Source organism: Acanthochromis polyacanthus, chromosome 3, assembly GCF_021347895.1.
Source record: "Acanthochromis polyacanthus isolate Apoly-LR-REF ecotype Palm Island chromosome 3, KAUST_Apoly_ChrSc, whole genome shotgun sequence".
Classification (NCBI taxonomy): Eukaryota; Metazoa; Chordata; class Actinopteri; family Pomacentridae; genus Acanthochromis; species Acanthochromis polyacanthus.
Genome location: NC_067115.1, coordinates 19,557,141 through 19,582,424, shown reverse-complemented (window position 1 = coordinate 19,582,424; position 25,284 = coordinate 19,557,141). Strand labels below are relative to the sequence as shown.

Sequence of the window (25,284 nt, the reverse complement as noted above, 5' to 3'; positions counted from 1 at the left end):
ATTTGCCCTCTGGAACAGGTTGACTTGCTTCTGGATTAGCTTCAGTCCACAGAAATGTGAAGGAAAAGGCATGAACAGATGTCCAGTATATGTATAAATGCATCTTTAAAGGATAGATTCACAGTTTTATAACTTGTAAAACTACCAACAGCTAAGAATACACAGTAAAGCAAGCAAGCTGGTTTATATATCATCTTATCATACGCAGAAGCTAATCAAATGCAAAAGAAAAAAATGGAGAAAATCAAATATCTAACAACAATGAAAGCAATTAAATTCAGTTAATCAAAAGCAGTACAGACAAGCTGATTTAAAAAGTGCACACAGACTTACATGAAGATTGATTGACTAAGATAAGTAAAAAGAAAAAAGATGACAAAAATTAAAGTGGTTAAGAGATAAAATGTGTAATAAAATACGGAAGAAAAGAAAAAAAAGGAAGGTGCAGACAAATTTGATAAAAGTACTGACAGTTTAGACCAGACTTAAATAATAATAATAATAATTATCATTATTATTATTATTATTATTATTAGTTTTCTGGGCACTCAGACACTATACAGGTAAAAGGCACATAATGAAAAGAGCAGGTATAAAAGCTTAAAACAGTTAAATACATGAGGAACACATGAGGGGTTTATAATTACACTGAATACTTAAACACAGGGGGAAAAGTAAAATGTACCAAAAACTGGGTGAACAGTTAGCTTTTATCTTAGATTTCTTCTTCAGTATGTGCCCATATTAACAGAGAATATTAAATTGTAAAGTATTTAAATGTGGACACCTTTTTTAAATGTTTAGTTTATTCACCCATTTTTCCGTAGTATATTAATTTAATCATAAACACAGGAGTTAAATACTTCTGAAGGGCATTAAGACATTAATTCTGGCCTCTAAACTTCATCACGCTTCAAATATCTGAACCCTGCAGAAATTATGTCACATCAAAATGAAACAAGTGAACAGAGACACAGTTTGAGTTGCATTATGTTTATTCAGGTCGACACATTATATAGACATTTCTTTCATGATTTCTCAGACATGTCTGGCAGTTTCAGCTGCTAAAAGCCACCATTAGTTTTGTACCACTGAGCTCTGGCAACAACATCGTTGGAGTAGTCTTTGCCTGTGGTTTTCTCATCCACATTCTCATAGGAGTTTACTCTTCCATCCCCTGTATTGTAGGATGCTATCGCCCCTGGTGAGACAAATGAGAACTAGTAAATTGATCAGAAGAGCTCGTACATGTGAGAGTTTACTGATTCAGTAAAACAAACCTTTCAGCTGCTGCTCACTGGTCCAGCTGGGAAACTTGTTTTTGATCCGATTGAGAAAATAAATCAGGATCTCAGTGCCTTGAGAGAGATGTTCCTCGCTGTTCCAGTCGCCTTTAGCAGTGTGTCCACCTCCACTTGGATTGACGTCAACCTAAGAGATGGAGAAGAAGCAGGATGTGGTTAAGGCTCAGTGAGGCTCTGCCAACAAGGTGTGAGTAAAGCAGTGAGATTATCTCTCAACCTGCATCAGTCCCCAGGCGTTGCCATGATCTCCCCAGCCGTCTTGAAGCACGTTTCCAGCCCTGGACTCTCTGGAGATGATGGCAGCAATGAGAGCTGGTTCGATGTCATATTTTGATCCCACTGCATTGATTATTGACTTGTATTTTTCCATTCTGCCAGAATCAGTCTTTGCCATCGTGTATGATGCTCTCACACCTTTTAGAGAAAAATCAGACAGCAGGAATTAGGCCTCAGAGTAACAAATTCAACTATTTTCTTGTCTGTGCTTACAGATTAACACTTTCTCTACAATTCCTGTGTTTTCAAAGCATTTACCCCCGGAGTCCAGTCGGTCCTGTCGAGCTGTTTTCTCTGAAGCTCCGGTCGTTTCAACAGCCATGATGTTTCCATAACCTGCAAATATTTCAGTCGTTAGAGACCAGTATTGGAACAGAAGGTGTCGGCACATACCAGGAAGTTACACTTACATATTGAACTCATCCTGAAAAACAAGAACCACAGTAAAGTGTGTGTATAGTGACAGGAGCTACAAAGATACAAATAAAGAAGGATTTTTCAGACGGTTCAGGCTTGTGCTGCAATAACACACATTAGCTGACCTTTAGAATGTAAAAATAGAAAAAAGGGGTGAGAAACACTTTTTCTCTCTTGCAAAAAGTCTCTTAGCTTTGAAGAGTCCAGCTTTTCTGTCTGTTCATTCTACAAACATACTGACAGCCGAAAGTCAAGATTTATAAAACAGCACAACAACAGCAGCACCAACCCATTGTTCCTGTTTCCTCCTCTGGTGGTCCTTTGAATGTGAATACAGGAGCTCTTGATGCCGCGTCTGTCTGTCTGCACTGTGCTGCAAACATGCAGAACGGCTGTATTTAAACCTGTTCGTTCACTTTCAGTTTATGTAAGACTTCCTTATATTCCCTGCTGTTCTGTTTTTTGCCTGCAGAGGGTGACCAGGAACAAAAAGAGGAAGAAACAGCTGATTTGCAAGAAATTGGCTGGGTGTGACAGGCACAACACAATCCATGTGCTCATCACAATACTGGAAAAACATCAGTGAGATTAAAGGCTTAGCGCTTGCTTGCCTGTATAGATGTACATGTGCAAAGGCTACTTACTCTGGAAATGCCTTCCTACAAATCCTTTTTATGGCCAGTTTTTTAATCCTGGAGTTAAAATTCTTCCATTAACTTTGTCATTTAGACTAAACTTTTAATACTTATTCTGACAATATACCAATGATGGGTGTTGTTGTTGTGAAACACTAATTGCCCAAAGCCTGCAGATGGCGCTGTTGTCTGTGTGACAAATAAGGCATAGCATGAACACCTGAAATGAAGGAAAAAAGTTCAAAAGATCCATCCATCCATTCTCTGTACACCTCTTTATCCTCACTAGGGTCACAGGGGTGCTGGAGCCTATCCCAGCTGACTCGGGCGAAGGCAGGGGACACCCTGGACAGGTCGCCAGTCTGTGGCAGGGCTACATATACAGACAAACAATCACACTCACATTCACACCTACGGGCAATTTAGAGTTATCAATTAACCTCAGGGAGAAAGCCGGAGTGCCCGGAGAAAACCCACGCATGCACAGGGAGGGAGAACATGCAAACTCCATGCAGAAAGATCCTGGGCTCAGGCCGGAACTCGAACCAGGGATCTTCTTGCTGCAAGGCGAAAGTGCTAACCACTACGAAAGGCAGAGAAAATTATGTTCCTATTTGAAAAAAAATTTGAGGAAAAGTCTGAGTTGTAATTCTTTAGCTTTAATTCAGCAGTTCTTCATTCTTTTCGCTATCATTTTGAGACTAACTCTCCACCCAGTTACATATCATATTATTTGTACAGAGAATGACCTCTCAGCTCTTCCTGGGGTACCTGATCCTTCTTTAAGATACACCCACTTGCCTGGTCACACCCCATAGGTTACCTATAAAACACCCATTTTGGATGAATTCACCAATTGTTTCCTCTCCACTCAGTCAGGGTGCAGTGTGACGATCTGTACAGCTTTGAAAATGTGTGTGGGTTACAGCATATATCCCCTTACCTGTTGCAGTTTGGGTGTCCATCAGCAGACAACCTCCCTGGATTCGTGGGATGCTGTTTTGACATTAAAATTTCATCCCTGTATCTATAATCCCAATTACCAGCATATTGGTGGTGGTACATAAGCTAACCAACTATTATACCGTCTATGGTATGTCTGCAGACCCAGAGGCTGCACTTCTAGGAGCCATGGTGTGCCAAAGGAAGTACAGTGAACCCTCGTTTATCACGGGGGTTACGTTCCAAAAAGAACCCGCGATAGGTGAAATCCGTGAAGTAGTCAGCTTTATTTTTTTTACAGTTATTATACAATACTGCACTTGGGGGAGCGCTGCAGCTGCAGCCAGGTGGACGCCGCAGCGGTACTCTTGCCTCAGAGAGCGGGCCGGCTGAATCAATCGGAGCAGTCGGAGGTGGGGAAGGCTCGCGCCAGTGCTCTTCTCCTGGGGAGCGCGGCTGCGGTGGCCAGAGACGGCTGGGGACCACGTCCACTGTCCGGTTGACGGCGGGGGAAAAGAAGGCTGCTCTGTCGGCTCCGTCTTTCAGGGTGTCTCACTACATGGAGACCAAGGAGAGAAATGATCCAGCGCTCCACAGCAGGCAGCGCTGGCCTGTATGGCAGAGGAGACCAGGCTCGGAGACTGTTCACGTTGGTCAGTCCCTTAGCCAATCAGGATGCAGAACACAATGCGCTGTTTAAAAAAAGCATAAAAATAAACTGCTCTAAAAAATCCGTGAAACAGCGAAGCCGTGAAAGGTGAACCGCGTTATAGCGAGGGTTCACTGTAACAGTATTTCTCACTATGGTGGATGACAGTCACAACAAGAATGCCAGTTGTAAATGGTTTTGTTGAATATTCTAAGCATTTTTGAAGTCGTCTATTGTGTACTAAAGCTATTGTGTACTAAAGCTATTGTGTCAGACACAAACTATGTTTTAACTCGTCATTAAGTAGCCTGTTTGTTACTCCACCAAGGAACGCAGTGGAGTTATGTGACGATCTACGTATGGCTGTCCATCTGTTTATCTGTTTGTCAGCAATATTACTCAAATACAGACAAACGGATTTGGATGAAATTTTCAGGGAGGGTCGCAAATGAAATAAGGACCACCTGATTAGATTTTGACACTGATCCGGCTTACAGTTTGGATCCACGGATTTGTTAAAGATTTCTGTATCGTTGTGACATAGTGTCACGGAGTCAAATGTAGCTATGACAACAAATGAAGGCTACATCAGCTGCCTGCTGACGATCACATGATTTCGATCCTACTACAAATCCACCATTGCTGACTTATCGGCACTGTTGGAAATCATACAAGGAACAACTGATTCAGTTGTGGGGGTGTTTCCAAGTCCCATCAGTTCAATTACGTATATAAGTCACGTGATTCAGTATCCGTACATAATGTAGACATGCATAACACATGCCTGTGTTCACCGCAAGGTAATTTTATATTAAAGATTTAAATCGTTGGAAATGACACAATGGTCAAAGGTCATTTTGTTTGAGGGTACATCTATATTAAATGGCCACGTTCTATAGTTTCGTGATTTCTGTCACAAATTCTTTCAAGATTTCAGCTGTTGAAAATGATACAATGACTGAGCAGCCTTGGCAGAATGTTGCACTCTCTGAGTACTTTTTTGATCCCTGCTCTAGCCCCTATTTTTCTCCTTCCTCCTCCCTTCTTGTCTCTTCTTCCTGTCTTTGTCATCTGTCTCTCTTGCCTTTCTCTCACTCATCCTGTCATCTCTCTCCCTGTGGCTCCCTCTGTTGGTCTCTGCGTCTGTCTGTCTGCCTCCCTTGTCTTGCTCACCTGCCTGCACTTTGCTGATTGCAGTGACATTCATCAGCTGCAGTAATTAGTTCACTACACTCACCTGTTCTCTACCTCACCTCCAGCTATTGAAGCTCTGTTCTTTCACTCACTCCCTGCTGGACCAAAGATGCTGAACCTCTGATGGATTCTGTTTTCCCCACAGAGCACTGCTTGCCTCTTGACTGCTTCAGCTCTCCCCTCTGGATTCCCACCAGTCCCTGTTCTTTGTTTCCTGTCTGCCTCAGTCACACAGACTCTGTTTTCCCCAAGCCTGCCTCCCCATTCTTGTGAGTGCCTGTTCTGGTTAGCTTAGCTGGTTCTGCGTTAGTTTTTGTTTTGTTTGTTGTGAATTTGTAGAAAGTTTGGTCTTGTTTTCCCCCCCTCAATCCAGTTTCCCTTCTGTGTTGTTGTAACTTTTGTTTTATTTAATACAGCCCTTCCCTATCTTCCTCCTGTCTCCTTGTTTCTGTGTCTGCACCTGGTTTCTCTGACCCCCTATATCAGTGTTCCTGTTTAAGAATTCCAAGATTTGCTCATGTAAAATGTTTTATATTTGTGATGTATTGCAAAGGCCACTCTAAACTGAAAAGTTACTAAATCCACTATTTATTTCCCTTGTGGGCTGTACATTCCAGTCTCTGAGGTTGATGCACAGATGAACTTTTACTTTCACTCTGCAGTATGCAGATTTAACACTGAAGAAATTGAGCTTTGACTCGTTCTGGTGACACAACAGGGTTCAGTGTCACCTCTCACTAGAACAGCAGCCCTAACAAACTGTAAAAACCTGATGTGGTGCAGCATTAAGTTAATGATCAGACTCCAGATGTTACTTCAACAGGTGTGCAGTTTACAGTTGCAGTGGACATTACCTTCTCCTTTTCTGCAAATTATCACAGCAAGTGATCACACTACGCCCAATAAGCAGGGCCATTATGTATCATTTAATCTTGAGAGAATAGGTTCAGGCTTTACTTGCACATAAAATTACAAACAGCTGCTAATAGAAAGCAAAAGTGCAAGTTTATTTATGAGCCATCTTCTACACAAAGGCACATGAAAAAGAAATACAAATAAAACATACAAAAAATATCTACTAAAAATGTAAGATCAAATCACTGCAGTTGAGTTTGATCAAGTGTACACTGATTTATAGAAAAATTAAAACTGATTGACGAAGAGGACTGAAAATACAAGCATTTTAGAGATGAGCAATACAATAAATAAAAAATGAAGATGTCAGCAAATTTATATTAATATATTTTAAGATTTATTAAAATTAATATTTATTTAATTTTAATATATTAAAATTTATAATAGTAATATAATAATAAAAGTACAGATAATTTAGACTAAGGTCTTTAAAATCTGAACCCTGCAGAAATTATGTCACATCAAAATGAAACAAGTGAACAGAGACACAGTTTGAGTTGCATTATGTTTATTCAGGTCGACACATTATATAGACATTTCTTTCATGACTTCTCAGACATGTCTGGCAGTTTCAGCTGTTAAAAGCCACCATAAGTTTTGTACCACTGAGCTCTGGCAACAACATCATTGGAGTAGTCTCCTCCTGTTGTGGCCCCATCCACGTTCTCATAGGAGTGGACGTTTCTATCCCCCATGTTGTAGGCTGCTATCCCCCCTGGAGAGACAAATGAGAACTAATAAACTGATCAGAGGAGCCGATAAATATGAGTTTACTAATTCGGTAAAACAAACCTTTCAGCTGCTGCTCACTGGTCCAGCTGGGAAACTTTTTTTGGATCAGACCAATAAAATCAGTCAGGATGCCGGTGGCTTGGGAGAGATGTTCCTCACTGTCCCAGGCACCTCGAGCGGTGTGTCCACCTCCATTTGGATTGACGTCAACCTAAGAGATGGAGAAGAAACAGGATGTGGTTAAGGCTCAGTGAGGCTCTGCCAACAAAGTATGAGTAAAGCAGTGAGATTATCTCTCAACCTGCATCAGTCCCCAGGCGTTGCCATGATCTCCCCAGCCGTTGTGAAGCGCATTTCCAGCCCTGGACTCTCTGGAGATGATGGCAGCAATGAGAGCTGGGTCAACACCTTTCTTTCTTCCCACTGCATTGATTTTTGATCTGTATTTCTCCATTCTGTCAGAATCGGTCTGTGCCATCTTGTGTGATGCTCTCACACCTTTTAGAGAAAAATCAGACAGCAGGAATTAGGCCTCAGTGTCAAAATTTCATCTGCATGATTCCATGTCCATGCTTATAAAAATGCTTCAGATTAAAACTTTTATCACAGATTGTGTTTCTACAGCATTTACCTGACTCGCTTGGCCCGTCCTGCTGAGCTGTTGCCCATGAAGCTCCAGAAGTTTCAACACGCATGATGTTTCCATAACCTGTAAATATTTCAGTCATTAGAGATCAATATTGGAACAGAAGGTGTCGCTACATAACCATTTACATATTAAACTCAAACAAGAGCTACAGTAACCAGCACATATATTTGAGACAGAAGACACAAAGATACAATTAAGCAAAGGGAAAAAAAGACACATTCTCCGCTTGTTACAATAACACACAATAGTTGAGCTTTAAAATATGAACGCCTCTAAGAAAGCAGTGGTTAGACACACTTTTAATTCTGAAAAGTCTATTCTACACACATATTGACAGCTGAAAGTGTACGTTTATCAACGGCATAACAGCACCAACCCATTGTTCCTGTTTCCTCCTCTGGTGGTCCTTTGAATCTGAATCAATCTCTTGATGCAGCGTCTCTGTCTGCACTGTGCTGCAAACATGCAGAGCAGCTGTATTTAAACTTTTCCTCTATCACTTTTAGTTTCAGGATGACTTTCACATATTGCCTGTACTCCAGTTAATCATTTGCAGAAAAGAAACAGCAGCTGATTTACAAGAAACTGCCTTCACTGTTTGTGTGATCAGTAAGGCTTAATGTGCATACCTGAAATGAAGAAATTCTAAATATAATCTATATAATACAGTATAGATGTGTTTCAGGGTCAACAAAACTGAAGGCATCACTCTTTAACGACCTAATGGAAAACTAAACGTTTTTATACTATGACTCTGTGTATTACAACAGACTTTTATTCTGTCTTCGAATCTGACTCCATCATGTATAACACAATGAAATCAACGTGTAAGCATGACAGCAGAGAAGGCCATATGAAGGGCAGAGAAAATGTAAAAATGGTTTATGATGAAAAGTCTGGATTGTAGTTAACTTTAATTAAATCGCTCTTCATTCTGTTCCTCGTGCTGCATAAGACTGTTTTCTTCCTTTCTGTTGGAGGTTATTTGTGCTGTCAAACTTTTGTGTTCATCTTATGAATTCTTTATTCTATATTTTATATTAACTCTTTATTTTACCAGAGTAACTGATGTGGCGCAGCATGAAGTTAATAATCAGACTCCTATGTTATCTATATTGTATATAACAGCAATGCAATTAAGTACGCAAAGTTGTATTCCATAAGTTGAAGGCTGATGCACAGATTAACTTTTACTTTCACTTTACAGTGCACAGATATAACACTGAAGAAACTCTGACTCACAATGCTGACACAAAAGGATCCCATTGCACCTCTCACTCTAACAGAAATCTGTAGAAACTGTACACAAAGGCAAATGTAAAAATAAATAAAATAAAACATGTTAAAAATAATTAAAATAAACATGTCTTAAAAAATTCCATCCATTTTTTTCTGCAGTGTCGGGACTCAAAGGGAGTAATGGGTCGTCCCAGATGTCTCTCCCTCTGGCAACTCTTTCCAGTTCTTTCTGGGGATCTCGAGGCTTTCTGAGGCCACACGAGATATACAGTGCCATACAGAAATCTTTTTTTTGTGTGTGTATTTCCAGATCATCAAATTAATATTTGTATTTATTGAATATTAGACAGTTAACCTGCAAAACATGGTGTATTGAATTATTGAAAGTCTAGATCAACATTGTGAAAAAGTAATTGCCTGCCATAAACCTATCAACTGGTTGGGCCACACCTTGCAGCAACAAATACAGTCAGATGTTTGTTTCAGCATGCAATCAGTCTTTTTCATCACCACAGGGTAATTTTGCTCCACTCTTCTCTGCAGAATTGATTTACTTCGGCCACATTAGATGGTTTACGAGCATATACGAATATCTTGCCACAGCATCTAAATTGGATTCAAGTCCAAACTTTGACTCTGCCACTCCACAACCTTCATTTTGATCTTATTGAGTCATTCAGAGGTGGACTTGCTTGTGCACTTTGGATCATTATCATGCTGCAGAACACATTTGTGTTGAGCTTTAAGTCATGAACAGATGGGCAGATATTCTGCAGAAAGATTTTCTGAATTGGAGCAGAATTCATGGCTCCACCAGTTATGACAAGTCCAGGTCCTGTGGAAGCAAAGCAGCCCTACACCATCACCACGTTTCACTGTTGCTATCATGTTCTTCTCGTGGAATCCAGTATTAACTTTCAGCCAGCTGTAAAGGGACCCATGTCCTCCAAAAAGTTCCACCTTTGACTCATTAGTCCACAGGATGTTGTCCCAAAAGTCTTGGAGCTCATGTCGATGTTTTTTTGTAAAAGCCGGAAGAGTCTTTATGTTCTTTTTAGTCAGTAGTGGTTTCCATCTTGCAACTCTCCAATGGATAACAACTTTGCTAAGTGTTTTCCTTATTATAGAATCATGTACACTGACTTTAACTGAGGCAAGTGCGGCCTGCAGATCCTTTGATGTTCATTTAGGCTCTTCTGTGACCTCCTGGATTAGATGACAACACGCACTTGGAGAAATTTTGGTAGGCCAGCCATTCCTGCCAATGGCTTTGTTTCACATCTATTCATGAATCTCTTTAGAATGTGGCATTATGTGCTGCTTTTTCAGACCCTTTAGCTACTTCACAATGCCAGACAGGTTCTATTTAGTGACATTTTGGTTTAACAAGAATGACAGTCATACATGGGTGTGGCTGGTAAAGCTGAACCCAATTGCCAAATTTTGGCTATTTGGTAGATTGATAGCTAATATAGGGTAATTACTTTTTCACAAAGGGCAATGTGAGCAGGTCAGCAAATAATCATTTAATAACTACATTTTGGGTTTTCTTGGGTTCCATAAAAAATGTTCGATGATCTGAAACATTTAAGCATGACAAATATGCAAAAATAGAAGATTTCTGTGAGTGGGTAGGAGGTGTCCCCAACCTCCCAAGGGCTGCAGGAGAAAGTCTTCCAGAGGTTATAGTTGAAAACCCCACAGATAGGAGCCTCTGCTAGATGTTCCCAGCTCACCCTCACTACACAATTGAGTTTACCAGGTCTGTCTGGCAGCCTTCCCCGCCATCGAATTCAACTCACCACCAGGTGGTGATCAGTTAACAGCTCTGCTCCTTTCCTCACCTGAAGGTTCTTGACATGTAGCTGCAGGACTGATGACACAACTACAAAGTCAATCATTGACCTATGGCCCAAGATGCTCTGATACCAAGTACTCTTACGAGCCATCTTATGCTCGAACATGGTGTTTGTTGTGGCCAACCCATGACCAGCACAGAAGTCCAATAAGAAAAAACACCACTCACGGTCAGATTGAGCAGGTCGCTCCTCCCAATCATGTTTTTCTATCATTGCCCAGCGTTGAAGTCACCTAGAAGAACTATGGAGTCCTCTGGCAACACCCTTTCCAGAACATCAGCCCGGGACTCCAAGAAGGCTGCGTACTCTGGCACTGCTGTTTGGTGCATAGTACAAGAAGCGACCCTTTCATTTCTGCTGTGAACTCCAACAAACCAGTGCTCAGCTGGTGGACTGTGAGTATAATTAAAATAATAAAAGCTTAAGTAATCAAATCAGTATGGACAAGGTTAATCAAATGTACATCGATTTATAGAATAATTAAAATGATTTTATTAAGATGACTAAAAGCAATCAAAAACAAGGGATGAGAAAAATACAAACATTTAAGAGATAAAATGTGCAATACAGAAAATACTTAAATTTTAATTAAAGTACAAACTATTTAGACCAGACTTCAAAATAATGCTGATTACTTAGTGGAAAAAAAGTAAATGTATCAAAACTGGGTGAGCAGTTTTAATAGGAAGTCCAGATTTCATCCATCCATCCATCCATCCATCCATTACTTATACGCCACTTAATCCTGATTCGGGTAGCAGGGGGCTGGAGTCTATCCCAGCTGAATTAAGTGAAGGCAGGAGACACCCTGGACAGATCACCAGTCTACCGCAGGGCTACATATAGAGACAAACATTCACACTCACTTTCACACCTACGAACAATTTAGAATTACCAATCAACCTCAGCATTTCTTTGAACTGTGGGACGAAGTCAGTGCCCAGAGAAAACTCACATGCACAGGGAGCACATGCAAACTGCAGACATGCAGAAAGATCCCGGGAACGCGGGGACACAAACTGGAGATCTTCCAACTGCAAGACGAACATCCAAGTCACTGTGCACCCATCCAGATTTTGTGTTAAATTACTTTTGTGCCAGTCTCACCAGTGAAGCACATAAACCAGTTAAACCAATTGTGTTATATATGTTTTTAGGCGGCTGCACAGTGGGGTAATGGTTAGCACTTTTGCCTTGCAACAAGAAGATCCCAGTTCAAATCCTGGGGTGGGCCTGGGATCTTTCTGCACGGAGTTTGCATGTTCTCCCTGTGCATGCGTGGGTTTTCTCCGGCTTCCTCCCACAGTCCAAAAATATGCTGAGGTTAATTGATCACTCTAAAATTGCCTGTAGGTGTGAATGTGTGCGTGATTGTTTGTCTGTATATGTAGTCCTGCGATAGACTGGCGACCTGTCCAGGGTGTCCCCTGCCTTCACCCGAGTCAGCTGTGATAGGCTCCAGCATCCCCTGCGACCCTAGTGAGGATAAAGCGGTGTATAGAGAATGGATGGATAAATTTGAGAGAGCGTAAAGGAAGTAGGAACACAGCTGTCTCCTGGAACCTTGTGGTTAGTTTGTTACTTCCACATATGGGACATACTCCCTCAGATACAATGCAATGGGTTGTTTTTCAGTTAGATAAGTCATGCACAGGTCAAACATCGAGCACAGTTCACACAGCAGTCTCAGTGGAAAAAATACTGTTACACTATTCAGTCTTCATTATGATTCTGGAGTTCAAGTTCTTCCATTAAATGATTAATTTAGAGTAAAGCTCTTCAATCTTTCAATAGAATTAAACTTTTCAATCTTTCAATATGTACTCCAAAAATATGCATGTTTCCTCCTCTGGTGGTCCTTTGAATGTGAATACAGGAGCTCTTGATGCCGCGTCTGTCTGTCTGCACTGTGCTGCAAACATGCAGAACGGCTGTATTTGAACCTGTTCGTTCACTTTCAGTTTATGTAAGACTTCCTTATATTCCCTGCTGTTCTGTTTTTTGCCTGCAGAGGGTGACCAGGAACAAAAAGAGGAAGAAACAGCTGATTTGTAAGAAATTGGCTGGGTGTGACAGGCACAACACAATCCATGTGCTCATCACAATACTGGAAAAACATCAGTGAGATTAAAGGCTTAGCGCTTGCTTGCCTGTATAGATGTACATGTGCAAAGGCTACTTACTCTGGAAATGCCTTCCTACAAATCCTTTTTATGGCCAGTTTTTTAATCCTGGAGTTAAAATTCTTCCATTAACTTTGTCATTTAGGCTGAATCCCAAACCGCCCCCTACACACTCCCCCTCCACTACCGAGTGTCACTCCAAAAGAAGTCACACTCGCAGCTGTGGAGGGCACCTATTATTGAAGGGGGAGGGTATAAATACGATCGTCAGGAATGGGACGCCCTGTCGCCTCACCGGAAAACGGAAGACGTCATCGCCATGGTAACACAAAGATGCCTACTGTGCATGGCTGTACCGCTGTGGCACAGGTTGCAACTAACAAGGATCGCTGCTGCTTCCAGAAGACGAAAGCATCCCGCTTTTTTTCACTCACATTTTTTCCAATCCTATTGTCTGGCATTTCAAATCCAATAAATGAATTCTGTCAGTTGTGTTCAAATTTTAAGGTGTCAGGGGGTGCACAATTAAATCAAACGTCAGCAGAGAAGACGATTTATTTCTTTTGATTTATCTTTTTACACCACTATTTTTGTGATGTTCTGTCAGTGTTTTTTTTTTTTTAAAAATTATTAAGGTCTTTATTCCACAATTTAATTAATATAACAAAAAAAGAACAATAACAAGAAGAAAATAAACTCACATTTCCATTTACAAATCTGCTTACATCTGAACCTAGCAAGCTTTCTGAATATAATGACAGGTAGATAAGACATTCCTTTACATGAACAAAATGCATTTTAACTTTAAAAAAAAATTAAAACAAAATAATCCAATAATAGGGGTTAATGACTTAAAGTTATTAAGTGTGGTTACATTACACAGGATTATAATTTAGAAAACAAGAGACTTTAATCAGGTTTCATATAAATCGCATAAAGACTGATTTACTTCTGACAGTATCTTTAAGGATAATAGATCATTTTTAAAGCAGATTATAGAGGGTTTACAGTTTTTCCATTTACTTTGATGTATATGATACTTCCCCATAATGCAAATAATGTTCACCATTTTAGAAATGTTTTTTGGCAGACCATCCATATAAACCATCACCTGCAGCTTATTAAACAAAGAATTGTTTAAGTCAATATTCAGCCAGCTGTAAACATCTTTCCAGAAAAGTTGTGTGATCGAGAGAAATAATGGATGCATGTGGAACTTACATCAATATGTTGTTTCCTCCTCCATTTCGACGTTGCACTTCCTGAAAAAATTGTCCGGAGTGAACATCGATGCAGACTCGCTATTTAAGGGCTGAACAGTCCACTCTCCCTCCGCACTACGCGGTTTGGGACGGCCCTTAATATGGAGGACCCTCCACGGGAACGCGCAAACGGAGGGATAGTGTGTAGGGATAGTGTGTAGGGGGCGGTTTGGGATTCAGCCTTAGACTAAACTTTTAATACTTATTCTGACAATATACCAATGATGGGTGTTGTTGTTGTGAAACACTAATTGCCCAAAGCCTGCAGATGGCGCTGTTGTCTGTGTGACAAATAAGGCATAGCATGAACACCTGAAATGAAGGAAAAAAGTTCAAAAGATCCATCCATCCATTCTCTGTACACCTCTTTATCCTCACTAGGGTCACAGGGGGTGCTGGAGCCTATCCCAGCTGACTCGGGCGAAGGCAGGGGACACCCTGGACAGGTCGCCAGTCTGTCACAGGGCTACATATACAGACAAACAATCACACTCACATTCACACCTACGGACAATTTAGAGTTATCAATTAACCTCAGGGAGAAAGCCGGAGTGCCCGGAGAAAACCCACGCATGCACAGGGAGGGAGAACATGCAAACTCCATGCAGAAAGATCCTGGGCTCAGGCCGGAACTCAAACCAGGGATCTTCTTGCTGCAAGGCGAAAGTGCTAACCACTACGAAAGGCAGAGAAAATTATGTTCCTATTTGAAAAAAAATTTGAGGAAAAGTCTGAGTTGTAATTCTTTAGCTTTAATTCAGCAATTCGTCATTCTTTTCGCTATCATTTTGAGACTAACTCTCCACACAGGTACATATCATATTATTTGTACAGAGAATGACCTCTCAGCTCTTCCTGGGGTACCTGATCCTTCTTTAAGATACGCCCACTTGCCTGGTCACACCCCATAGGTTACCTATAAACACCCATTTTGGATGAATTCACCAATTGTTTCCTCTCCACTCAGTCAGGGTGCAGTGTGACGATCTGTACAGCTTTGAAAATGTGTGTGGGTTACAGCATATATCCCCTTACCTGTTGCAGTTTGGGTGTCCATCAGCAGACAACCTCCCTGGATTCGTGGGATGCTGTTTTGACATTAAAATTTCATCCCTGTGTCTATAATCCCAATTACCAGCATATTGGTGGTGGTACATAAGCTAACCAACTATTATACCGTCTATGGTATGTCTGCAGACCCAGAGGCTGCACTTCTAGGAGCCATGGTGTGCCAAAGGAAGTACAGTGAACCCTCGTTTATCACGGGGGTTACGTTCCAAAAAGAACCCGCGATAGGTGAAATCCGTGAAGTAGTCAGCTTTATTTTTTTTACAGTTATTATACAATACTGCACTTGGGGGAGCGCTGCAGCTGCAGCCAGGTGGACGCCGCGGCGGTACTCTTGCCTCAGAGAGCGGGCCGGCTGAATCAATCGGAGCAGTCGGAGGTGGGGAAGGCTGGCGCCAGTGCTCTTCTCCTGGGGAGCGCGGCTGCGGTGGCCAGAGACGGCTGGGGACCACGTCCACTGTCCGGTTGACGGCGGGGGAAAAGAAGGCTGCTCTGTCGGCTCCGTCTTTCAGGGTGTCTCACTACATGGAGACCAAGGAGAGAAATGATCCAGCGCTCCACAGCAGGCAGCGCTGGCCTGTATGGCAGAGGAGACCAGGCTCGGAGACGGTTCACGTTGGTCAGTCCCTTAGCCAATCAGGATGCAGAACACAATGCGCTGTTTAAAAAAAGCATAAAAATAAACTGCCCTAAAAAAATCCGTGAAACAGCGAAGCCGTGAAAGGTGAACCGCGTTATAGCGAGGGTTCACTGTAACAGTATTTCTCACTATGGTGAATGACAGTCACAACAAGAATGCCAGTTGTAAATGGTTTTGTTGAATATTCTAAGCATTTTTGAAGTCGTCTATTGTGTACTAAAGCTATTGTGTACTAAAGCTATTGTGTCAGACACAAACTATGTTTTAACTCGTCATTAAGTAGCCTGTTTGTTACTCCATCAAGGAACGCAGTGGAGTTATGTGACGATCTACGTATGGCTGTCCATCTGTTTATCTGTTTGTTAGCAATATTACTCAAATACAGACAAACGGATTTGGATGAAACTTTCAGGGAGGGTCGCAAATGAAATAAGGACCACCTGATTAGATTTTGACACTGATCCGGCTTATAGTTTGGATCCACGGATTTGTTAAAGATTTCTGTATCGTTGTGACATAGTGTCACGGAGTCAAATGTAGCTATGACAACAAATGAAGGCTACATCAGCTGCCTGCTGACGATCACATGATTTCGATCCTACTACAAATCCACCATTGCTGACTTATCGGCACTGTTGGAAATCATACAAGGAACAACTGATTCAGTTGTGGGGGTGTTTCCAAGTCCCATCAGTTCAATTACGTATATAAGTCACGTGATTCAGTATCCGTACATAATGTAGACATGCATAACACATGCCTGTGTTCACCGCAAGGTAATTTTATATTAAAGATTTAAATCGTTGGAAATGACACAATGGTCAAAGGTCATTTTGTTTGAGGGTACATCTATATTAAATGGCCACGTTCTATAGTTTCGTGATTTCTGTCACAAATTCTTTCAAGATTTCAGCTGTTGAAAATGATACAATGACTGAGCAGCCTTGGCAGAATGTTGCACTCTCTGAGTACTTTTTTGATCCCTGCTCTAGCCCCTATTTTTCTCCTTCCTCCTCCCTTCTTGTCTCTTCTTCCTGTCTTTGTCATCTGTCTCTCTTGCCTTTCTCTCACTCATCCTGTCATCTCTCTCCCTGTGGCTCCCTCTGTTGGTCTCTGCGTCTGTCTGTCTGCCTCCCTTGTCTTGCTCACCTGCCTGCACTTTGCTGATTGCAGTGACATTCATCAGCTGCAGTAATTAGTTCACTACACTCACCTGTTCTCTACCTCACCTCCAGCTATTGAAGCTCTGTTCTTTCACTCACTCCCTGCTGGACCAAAGATGCTGAACCTCTGATGGATTCTGTTTTCCCCACAGAGCACTGCTTGCCTCTTGACTGCTTCAGCTCTCCCCTCTGGATTCCCACCAGTCCCTGTTCTTTGTTTCCTGTCTGCCTCAGTCACACAGACTCTGTTTTCCCCAAGCCTGCCTCCCCATTCTTGTGAGTGCCTGTTCTGGTTAGCTTAGCTGGTTCTGCGTTAGTTTTTGTTTTGTTTGTTGTGAATTTGTAGAAAGTTTGGTCTTGTTTTCCCCCCCTCAATCCAGTTTCCCTTCTGTGTTGTTGTAACTTTTGTTTTATTTAATACAGCCCTTCCCTATCTTCCTCCTGTCTCCTTGTTTCTGTGTCTGCACCTGGTTTCTCTGACCCCCCTATATCAGTGTTCCTGTTTAAGAATTCCAAGATTTGCTCATGTAAAATGTTTTATATTTGTGATGTATTGCAAAGGCCACTCTAAACTGAAAAGTTACTAAATCCACTATTTATTTCCCTTGTGGGCTGTACATTCCAGTCTCTGAGGTTGATGCACAGATGAACTTTTACTTTCACTCTGCAGTATGCAGATTTAACACTGAAGAAATTGAGCTTTGACTCGTTCTGGTGACACAACAGGGTTCAGTGTCACCTCTCACTAGAACAGCAGCCCTAACAAACTGTAAAAACCTGATGTGGTGCAGCATTAAGTTAATGATCAGACTCCAGATGTTACTTCAACAGGTGTGCAGTTTACAGTTGCAGTGGACATTACCTTCTCCTTTTCTGCAAATTATCACAGCAAGTGATCACACTACGCCCAATAAGCAGGGCCATTATGTATCATTTAATCTTGAGAGAATAGGTTCAGGCTTTACTTGCACATAAAATTACAAACAGCTGCTAATAGAAAGCAAAAGTGCAAGTTTATTTATGAGCCATCTTCTACACAAAGGCACATGAAAAAAGAAATACAAATAAAACATACAAAAAATATCTACTAAAAATGTAAGATCAAATCACTGCAGTTGAGTTTGATCAAGTGTACACTGATTTATAGAAAAATTAAAACTGATTGACGAAGAGGACTGAAAATACAAGCATTTTAGAGATGAGCAATACAATAAATAAAAAATGAAGATGTCAGCAAATTTATATTAATATATTTTAAGATTTATTAAAATTAATATTTATTTAATTTTAATATATTAAAATTTATAATAGTAATATAATAATAAAAGTACAGATAATTTAGACTAAGGTCTTTAAAATCTGAACCCTGCAGAAATTATGTCACATCAAAATGAAACAAGTGAACAGAGACACAGTTTGAGTTGCATTATGTTTATTCAGGTCGACACATTATATAGACATTTCTTTCATGACTTCTCAGACATGTCTGGCAGTTTCAGCTGTTAAAAGCCACCATAAGTTTTGTACCACTGAGCTCTGGCAACAACATCATTGGAGTAGTCTCCTCCTGTTGTGGCCCCATCCACGTTCTCATAGGAGTGGACGTTTCTATCCCCCATGTTGTAGGCTGCTATCCCCCCTGGAGAGACAAATGAGAACTAATAAACTGATCAGAGGAGCCGATAAATATGAGTTTACTAATTCGGTAAAACAAACCTTTCAGCTGCTGCTCACTGGTCCAGCTGGGAAACTTTTTTTGGATCAGACCAATAAAATCAGTCAGGATGCCGGTGGCTTGGGAGAGATGTTCCTCACTGTCCCAGGCACCTCGAGCGGTGTGTCCACCTCCATTTGGATTGACGTCAACCTAAGAGATGGAGAAGAAACAGGATGTGGTTAAGGCTCAGTGAGGCTCTGCCAACAAAGTATGAGTAAAGCAGTGAGATTATCTCTCAACCTGCATCAGTCCCCAGGCGTTGCCATGATCTCCCCAGCCGTTGTGAAGCGCATTTCCAGCCCTGGACTCTCTGGAGATGATGGCAGCAATGAGAGCTGGGTCAACACCTTTCTTTCTTCCCACTGCATTGATTTTTGATCTGTATTTCTCCATTCTGTCAGAATCGGTCTGTGCCATCTTGTGTGATGCTCTCACACCTTTTAGAGAAAAATCAGACAGCAGGAATTAGGCCTCAGTGTCAAAATTTCATCTGCATGATTCCATGTCCATGCTTATAAAAATGCTTCAGATTAAAACTTTTATCACAGATTGTGTTTCTACAGCATTTACCTGACTCGCTTGGCCCGTCCTGCTGAGCTGTTGCCCATGAAGCTCCAGAAGTTTCAACACGCATGATGTTTCCATAACCTGTAAATATTTCAGTCATTAGAGATCAATATTGGAACAGAAGGTGTCGCTACATAACCATTTACATATTAAACTCAAACAAGAGCTACAGTAACCAGCACATATATTTGAGACAGAAGACACAAAGATACAATTAAGCAAAGGGAAAAAAAGACACATTCTCCGCTTGTTACAATAACACACAATAGTTGAGCTTTAAAATATGAACGCCTCTAAGAAAGCAGTGGTTAGACACACTTTTAATTCTGAAAAGTCTATTCTACACACATATTGACAGCTGAAAGTGTACGTTTATCAACGGCATAACAGCACCAACCCATTGTTCCTGTTTCCTCCTCTGGTGGTCCTTTGAATCTGAATCAATCTCTTGATGCAGCGTCTCTGTCTGCACTGTGCTGCAAACATGCAGAGCAGCTGTATTTAAACTTTTCCTCTATCACTTTTAGTTTCAGGATGACTTTCACATATTGCCTGTACTCCAGTTAATCATTTGCAGAAAAGAAACAGCAGCTGATTTACAAGAAACTGCCTTCACTGTTTGTGTGATCAGTAAGGCTTAATGTGCATACCTGAAATGAAGAAATTCTAAATATAATCTATATAATACAGTATAGATGTGTTTCAGGGTCAACAAAACTGAAGGCATCACTCTTTAACGACCTAATGGAAAACTAAACGTTTTTATACTATGACTCTGTGTATTACAACAGACTTTTATTCTGTCTTCGAATCTGACTCCATCATGTATAACACAATGAAATCAACGTGTAAGCATGACAGCAGAGAAGGCCATATGAAGGGCAGAGAAAATGTAAAAATGGTTTATGATGAAAAGTCTGGATTGTAGTTAACTTTAATTAAATCGCTCTTCATTCTGTTCCTCGTGCTGCATAAGACTGTTTTCTTCCTTTCTGTTGGAGGTTATTTGTGCTGTCAAACTTTTGTGTTCATCTTATGAATTCTTTATTCTATATTTTATATTAACTCTTTATTTTACCAGAGTAACTGATGTGGCGCAGCATGAAGTTAATAATCAGACTCCTATGTTATGTATATTATATATAACAGCAATGCAATTAAGTACACAAAGTTGTATTCCATAAGTTGAAGGCTGATGCACAGATTAACTTTTACTTTCACTTTACAGTGCACAGATATAACACTGAAGAAACTCTGACTCACAATGCTGACACAAAAGGATCCCATTGCACCTCTCACTCTAACAGAAATCTGTAGAAACTGTACACAAAGGCAAATGTAAAAATAAATAAAATAAAACATGTTAAAAATAATTAAAATAAACATGTCTTAAAAAATTCCATCCATTTTTTTCTGCAGTGTCGGGACTCAAAGGGAGTAATGGGTCGTCCCAGATGTCTCTCCCTCTGGCAACTCTTTCCAGTTCTTTCTGGGGATCTCGAGGCTTTCTGAGGCCACACGAGATATACAGTGCCATACAGAAATCTTTTTTTGTGTGTGTGTATTTCCAGATCATCAAATTAATATTTGTATTTATTGAATATTAGACAGTTAACCTGCAAAACATGGTGTATTGAATTATTGAAAGTCTAGATCAACATTGTGAAAAAGTAATTGCCTGCCATAAACCTATCAACTGGTTGGGCCACACCTTGCAGCAACAAATACAGTCAGATGTTTGTTTCAGCATGCAATCAGTCTTTTTCATCACCACAGGGTAATTTTGCTCCACTCTTCTCTGCAGAATTGATTTACTTCGGCCACATTAGATGGTTTACGAGCATATACGAATATCTTGCCACAGCATCTAAATTGGATTCAAGTCCAAACTTTGACTCTGCCACTCCACAACCTTCATTTTGATCTTATTGAGTCATTCAGAGGTGGACTTGCTTGTGCACTTTGGATCATTATCATGCTGCAGAACACATTTGTGTTGAGCTTTAAGTCATGAACAGATGGGCAGATATTCTGCAGAAAGATTTTCTGAATTGGAGCAGAATTCATGGCTCCACCAGTTATGACAAGTCCAGGTCCTGTGGAAGCAAAGCAGCCCTACACCATCACCACGTTTCACTGTTGCTATCATGTTCTTCTCGTGGAATCCAGTATTAACTTTCAGCCAGCTGTAAAGGGACCCATGTCCTCCAAAAAGTTCCACCTTTGACTCATTAGTGCACAGGATGTTGTCCCAAAAGTCTTGGAGCTCATCTCGATGTTTTTTTGTAAAAGCCGGAAGAGTCTTTATGTTCTTTTTGGTCAGTAGTGGTTTCCATCTTGCAACTCTCCAATGGATAACAACTTTGCTAAGTGTTTTCCTTATTATAGAATCATGTACACTGACTTTAACTGAGGCAAGTGCGGCCTGCAGATCCTTCGATGTTCATTTAGGCTCTTCTGTGACCTCCTGGATTAGATGACAACACGCACTTGGAGAAATTTTGGTAGGCCAGCCATTCCTGCCAATGGCTTTGTTTCACATCTATTCATGAATCTCTTTAGAATGTGGCATTATGTGCTGCTTTTTCAGACCCTTTAGCTACTTCACAATGCCAGACAGGTTCTATTTAGTGACATTTTGGTTTAACAAGAATGACAGTCATACATGGGTGTGGCTGGTAAAGCTGAACCCAATTGCCAAATTTTGGCTATTTGGTAGATTGATAGCTAATAGGGTAATTACTTTTTCACAAAGGGCAATGTGAGCAGGTCAGCAAATAATCATTTAATAACTACATTTTGGGTTTTCTTGGGTTCCATAAAAAATGTTCGATGATCTGAAACATTTAAGCATGACAAATATGCAAAAATAGAAGATTTCTGTGAGTGGGTAGGAGGTGTCCCCAACCTCCCAAGGGCTGCAGGAGAAAGTCTTCCAGAGGTTATAGTTGAAAACCCCACAGATAGGAGCCTCTGCTAGATGTTCCCAGCTCACCCTCACTACACAATTGAGTTTACCAGGTCTGTCTGGCAGCCTTCCCCGCCATCGAATCCAACTCACCACCAGGTGGTGATCAATTAACAGCTCTGCTCCTCTCCTCACCTGAAGGTTCTAGACATGTAGCTGCAGGACTGATGACACAACTACAAAGTCAATCATTGACCTATGGCCCAAGATGCTCTGATACCAAGTACTCTTACGAGCCATCTTATGCTCGAACATGGTGTTTGTTGTGGCCAACCCATGACCAGCACAGAAGTCCAATAAGAAAAAACACCACTCACGGTCAGATTGAGCAGGTTGCTCCTCCCAATCATGTTTTTCTATCATTGCCCAGCGTTGAAGTCACCTAGAAGAACTATGGAGTCCTCTGGCAACACCCTTTCCAGAACATCAGCCCGGGACTCCAAGAAGGCTGCGTACTCTGGCACTGCTGTTTGGTGCATAGTACAAGAAGTGACCCTTTCATTTCTGTTGTGAACTCCAACAAACCAGTGCTCAGCTGGTGGACTGTGAGTATAATTAAAATAATAAAAGCTTAAGTAATCAAATCAGTATGGACAAGGTTAATCAAATGTACATCGATTTATAGAATAATTAAAAATGATTTTATTAAGATGACTAAAAGCAATCAAAAACAAGGGATGAGAAAAATACAAACATTTAAGAGATAAAATGTGCAATACAGAAAATACTTAAATTTTAATTAAAGTACAAACTATTTAGACCAGACTTCAAAATAATGCTGATTACTTAGTGGAAAAAAGTAAATGTATCAAAACTGGGTGAGCAGTTTTAATAGGAAGTCCAGATTTCATCCATCCATCCATTACTTATACGCCACTTAATCCTGATTCGGGTAGCAGGGGGCTGGAGTCTATCCCAGCTGAATTAAGTGAAGGCAGGAGACACCCTGGACAGATCACCAGTCTACCGCAGGGCTACATATAGAGACAAACAATCACACTCACTTTCACACCTACGAACAATTTAGAATTACCAATCAACCTCAGCATTTCTTTGAACTGTGGGACGAAGTCAGTGCCCAGAGAAAACTCACATGCACAGGGAGCACATGCAAACTGCAGACATGCAGAAAGATCCCGGGAACGCGGGGACACAAACTGGAGATCTTCCAACTGCAAGACGAACGTCCAAGTCACTGTGCACCCATCCAGATTTTGTGTTAAATTACTTTTGTGCCAGTCTCACCAGTGAAGCACATAAACCAGTTAAACCAATTGTGTTATATATGTTTTTAGGCGGCTGCACAGTGGGGTAATGGTTAGCACTTTTGCCTTGCAACAAGAAGATCCCGGTTCAAATCCTGGGGTGGGCCTGGGATCTTTCTGCATGGAGTTTGCATGTTCTCCCTGTGCATGCGTGGGTTTTCTCCGGCTTCCTCCCACAGTCCAAAAATATGCTGAGGTTAATTGATCTCTCTAAAATTGCCTGTAGGTGTGAATGTGTGTGTGATTGTTTGTCTGTATATGTAGTCCTGCGATAGACTGGCAACCTGTCCAGGGTGTCCCCTGCCTTCACCCGAGTCAGCTGTGATAGGCTCCAGCACCCCCTGCGACCCTAGTGAGGACAAAGCAGTGTATAGAGAATGGATGGATAAATTTGAGAGGAGCGTAAAGGAAGTAGGAACACAGCTGTCTCCTGGAACCTTGTGGTTAGTTTGTTACTTCCACATATGGGACATACTCCCTCAGATACAATGCAATGGGTTGTTTTTCAGTTAGATAAGTCATGCACAGGCCAAACATCGAGCACAGTTCACACAGCAGTCTCAGTGGAAAAAATACTGTTACACTATTCAGTCTTCATTATGATTCTGGAGTTCAAGTTCTTCCATTAAATGATTAATTTAAAATAAAGCTTTTCAATCTTTCAATAGAATAAAACTTTTCAATCTTTCAATATGTACTCCAAAAATATGCAAGTTATAACCTTTTGTTGTTGACAAACAGTAGCTGCCTGCAACCTGCAGATGGCGCTGTTGTCTGTGAGAGAAATGAGACTTAACGTGGACACTTGAAATGAAAAAACTTCAAAAGATAGTGTATGTAAAACGGTCTGTATAAGTTTCAGGATTGATTAAAGTCTTTTGAAAGCATCAAACTTAAATTACTTAAAGGACAACTTCAAACATTTAAACCTACTATAACTCTATCAGTGTATTACTGCAAAGACTTTCATTCTGTTTTTGAATATGACACCAAATGTAGGCATGACGGTAGGAGAATCCATATGAACAGCAGATAAAATTGTGCTCCCATTTAAAAAATATTTTGTTGAGGAAATGTCTGGGTTGTAGTTCTTCAACTTTAGTTAAGTTGCTCCTCATTCTGTTCCCGCGCTACATAAAAATGTTTTGGTTCTTTTTGTTAACTATTATTTGAACATATCAACAAAGCTCTGGGCCAATAACCTACAAGTATTATAATTGATCCACTTCATATTTTTACCTTCTGCTGTCATGTACAGTCAGACCTTTCCGTTGATCTAATGAGCTCTTCATTTTCACCAGAATAACAGACTGTGTGTGAGGCAGTCCAGTCTCTCCCATTAAAACCAGTCTTAAATGGCTTTATATCCAGGTTCTCTGACTCGGCATCAAACACTTTTGAAGGCATCCACTTGGATATTAGATGGCGCTTTTCATTTAATTGACCAGATAAGTGAGTCGTATGTGCATGTGAGTGTTTTTTAGTGTAACAAACTCTTTTGGATGAATTGACCCTATTTGTAAAATTATTTGCCATGTGCACTTTGAGTAAAGCTTGACTGATTTCTACATTATTGTGTCTGTAGTTTTAAGGGTTTTATTTACTTACTCTAGTATTATCTCAGTGTACTTTGACTAAAGCCTCGCTCTGTTTACTGTTTGTCAGTAGACGCAGCAGATTCTATAAATATCCACCTTCCA

The 25,284-nt window shown here is 40.8% G+C and overlaps 3 protein-coding genes and 1 long non-coding RNA gene across 5 annotated transcripts; 1 reads left to right on the top strand and 3 right to left on the bottom strand.

The window, feature by feature from the left end:
- Positions 1 to 977: 977 nt before the first annotated feature.
- Positions 978 to 3,448, bottom strand: LOC110967287 (lysozyme g-like). Its single transcript, XM_051945956.1, is given in 6 exon segments — positions 978 to 1,201; positions 1,281 to 1,431; positions 1,522 to 1,718; positions 1,839 to 1,902; positions 1,904 to 1,916; positions 3,444 to 3,448. Coding segments are annotated over 6 exon segments (567 nt in total). The 3' UTR covers positions 978 to 1,064.
- A 3,375-nt stretch (positions 3,449 to 6,823) lies between these two features.
- Positions 6,824 to 13,261, bottom strand: LOC110967290 (lysozyme g-like). Its single transcript, XM_051945237.1, has 6 exons — positions 12,995 to 13,261; positions 10,979 to 11,127; positions 7,696 to 7,773; positions 7,366 to 7,562; positions 7,125 to 7,275; positions 6,824 to 7,047 (listed from the first exon to the last, which is right to left on the bottom strand). The coding sequence occupies exons 2-6, from the start codon at positions 11,022 to 11,024 to the stop codon at positions 6,911 to 6,913; spliced, it is 609 nt and encodes a 202-aa protein (XP_051801197.1). The 5' UTR covers positions 11,025 to 11,127; positions 12,995 to 13,261; the 3' UTR covers positions 6,824 to 6,910.
- On the top strand, positions 11,302 to 24,628 carry LOC127533082 (uncharacterized). The gene is made up of 2 exons (XR_007940719.1): positions 11,302 to 11,460; positions 23,120 to 24,628. It is a non-coding gene; the product is annotated as an uncharacterized LOC127533082 (long non-coding RNA).
- LOC127533081 (lysozyme g-like) lies at positions 18,483 to 22,657 on the bottom strand. 2 transcript variants are annotated; one of them, XM_051945235.1, is made up of 5 exons: positions 22,637 to 22,657; positions 19,355 to 19,432; positions 19,025 to 19,221; positions 18,784 to 18,934; positions 18,483 to 18,706 (listed from the first exon to the last, which is right to left on the bottom strand). In XM_051945235.1, the coding sequence occupies exons 2-5, from the start codon at positions 19,416 to 19,418 to the stop codon at positions 18,570 to 18,572; spliced, it is 549 nt and encodes a 182-aa protein (XP_051801195.1). In that variant the 5' UTR covers positions 19,419 to 19,432; positions 22,637 to 22,657; the 3' UTR covers positions 18,483 to 18,569. The 2 variants fall into 2 exon arrangements, with proteins under 2 accessions (XP_051801195.1, XP_051801196.1); XM_051945236.1 differs by lacking the exon at positions 22,637 to 22,657 and having other exon boundaries at positions 19,355 to 19,466.
- Positions 24,629 to 25,284: the final 656 nt, after the last annotated feature.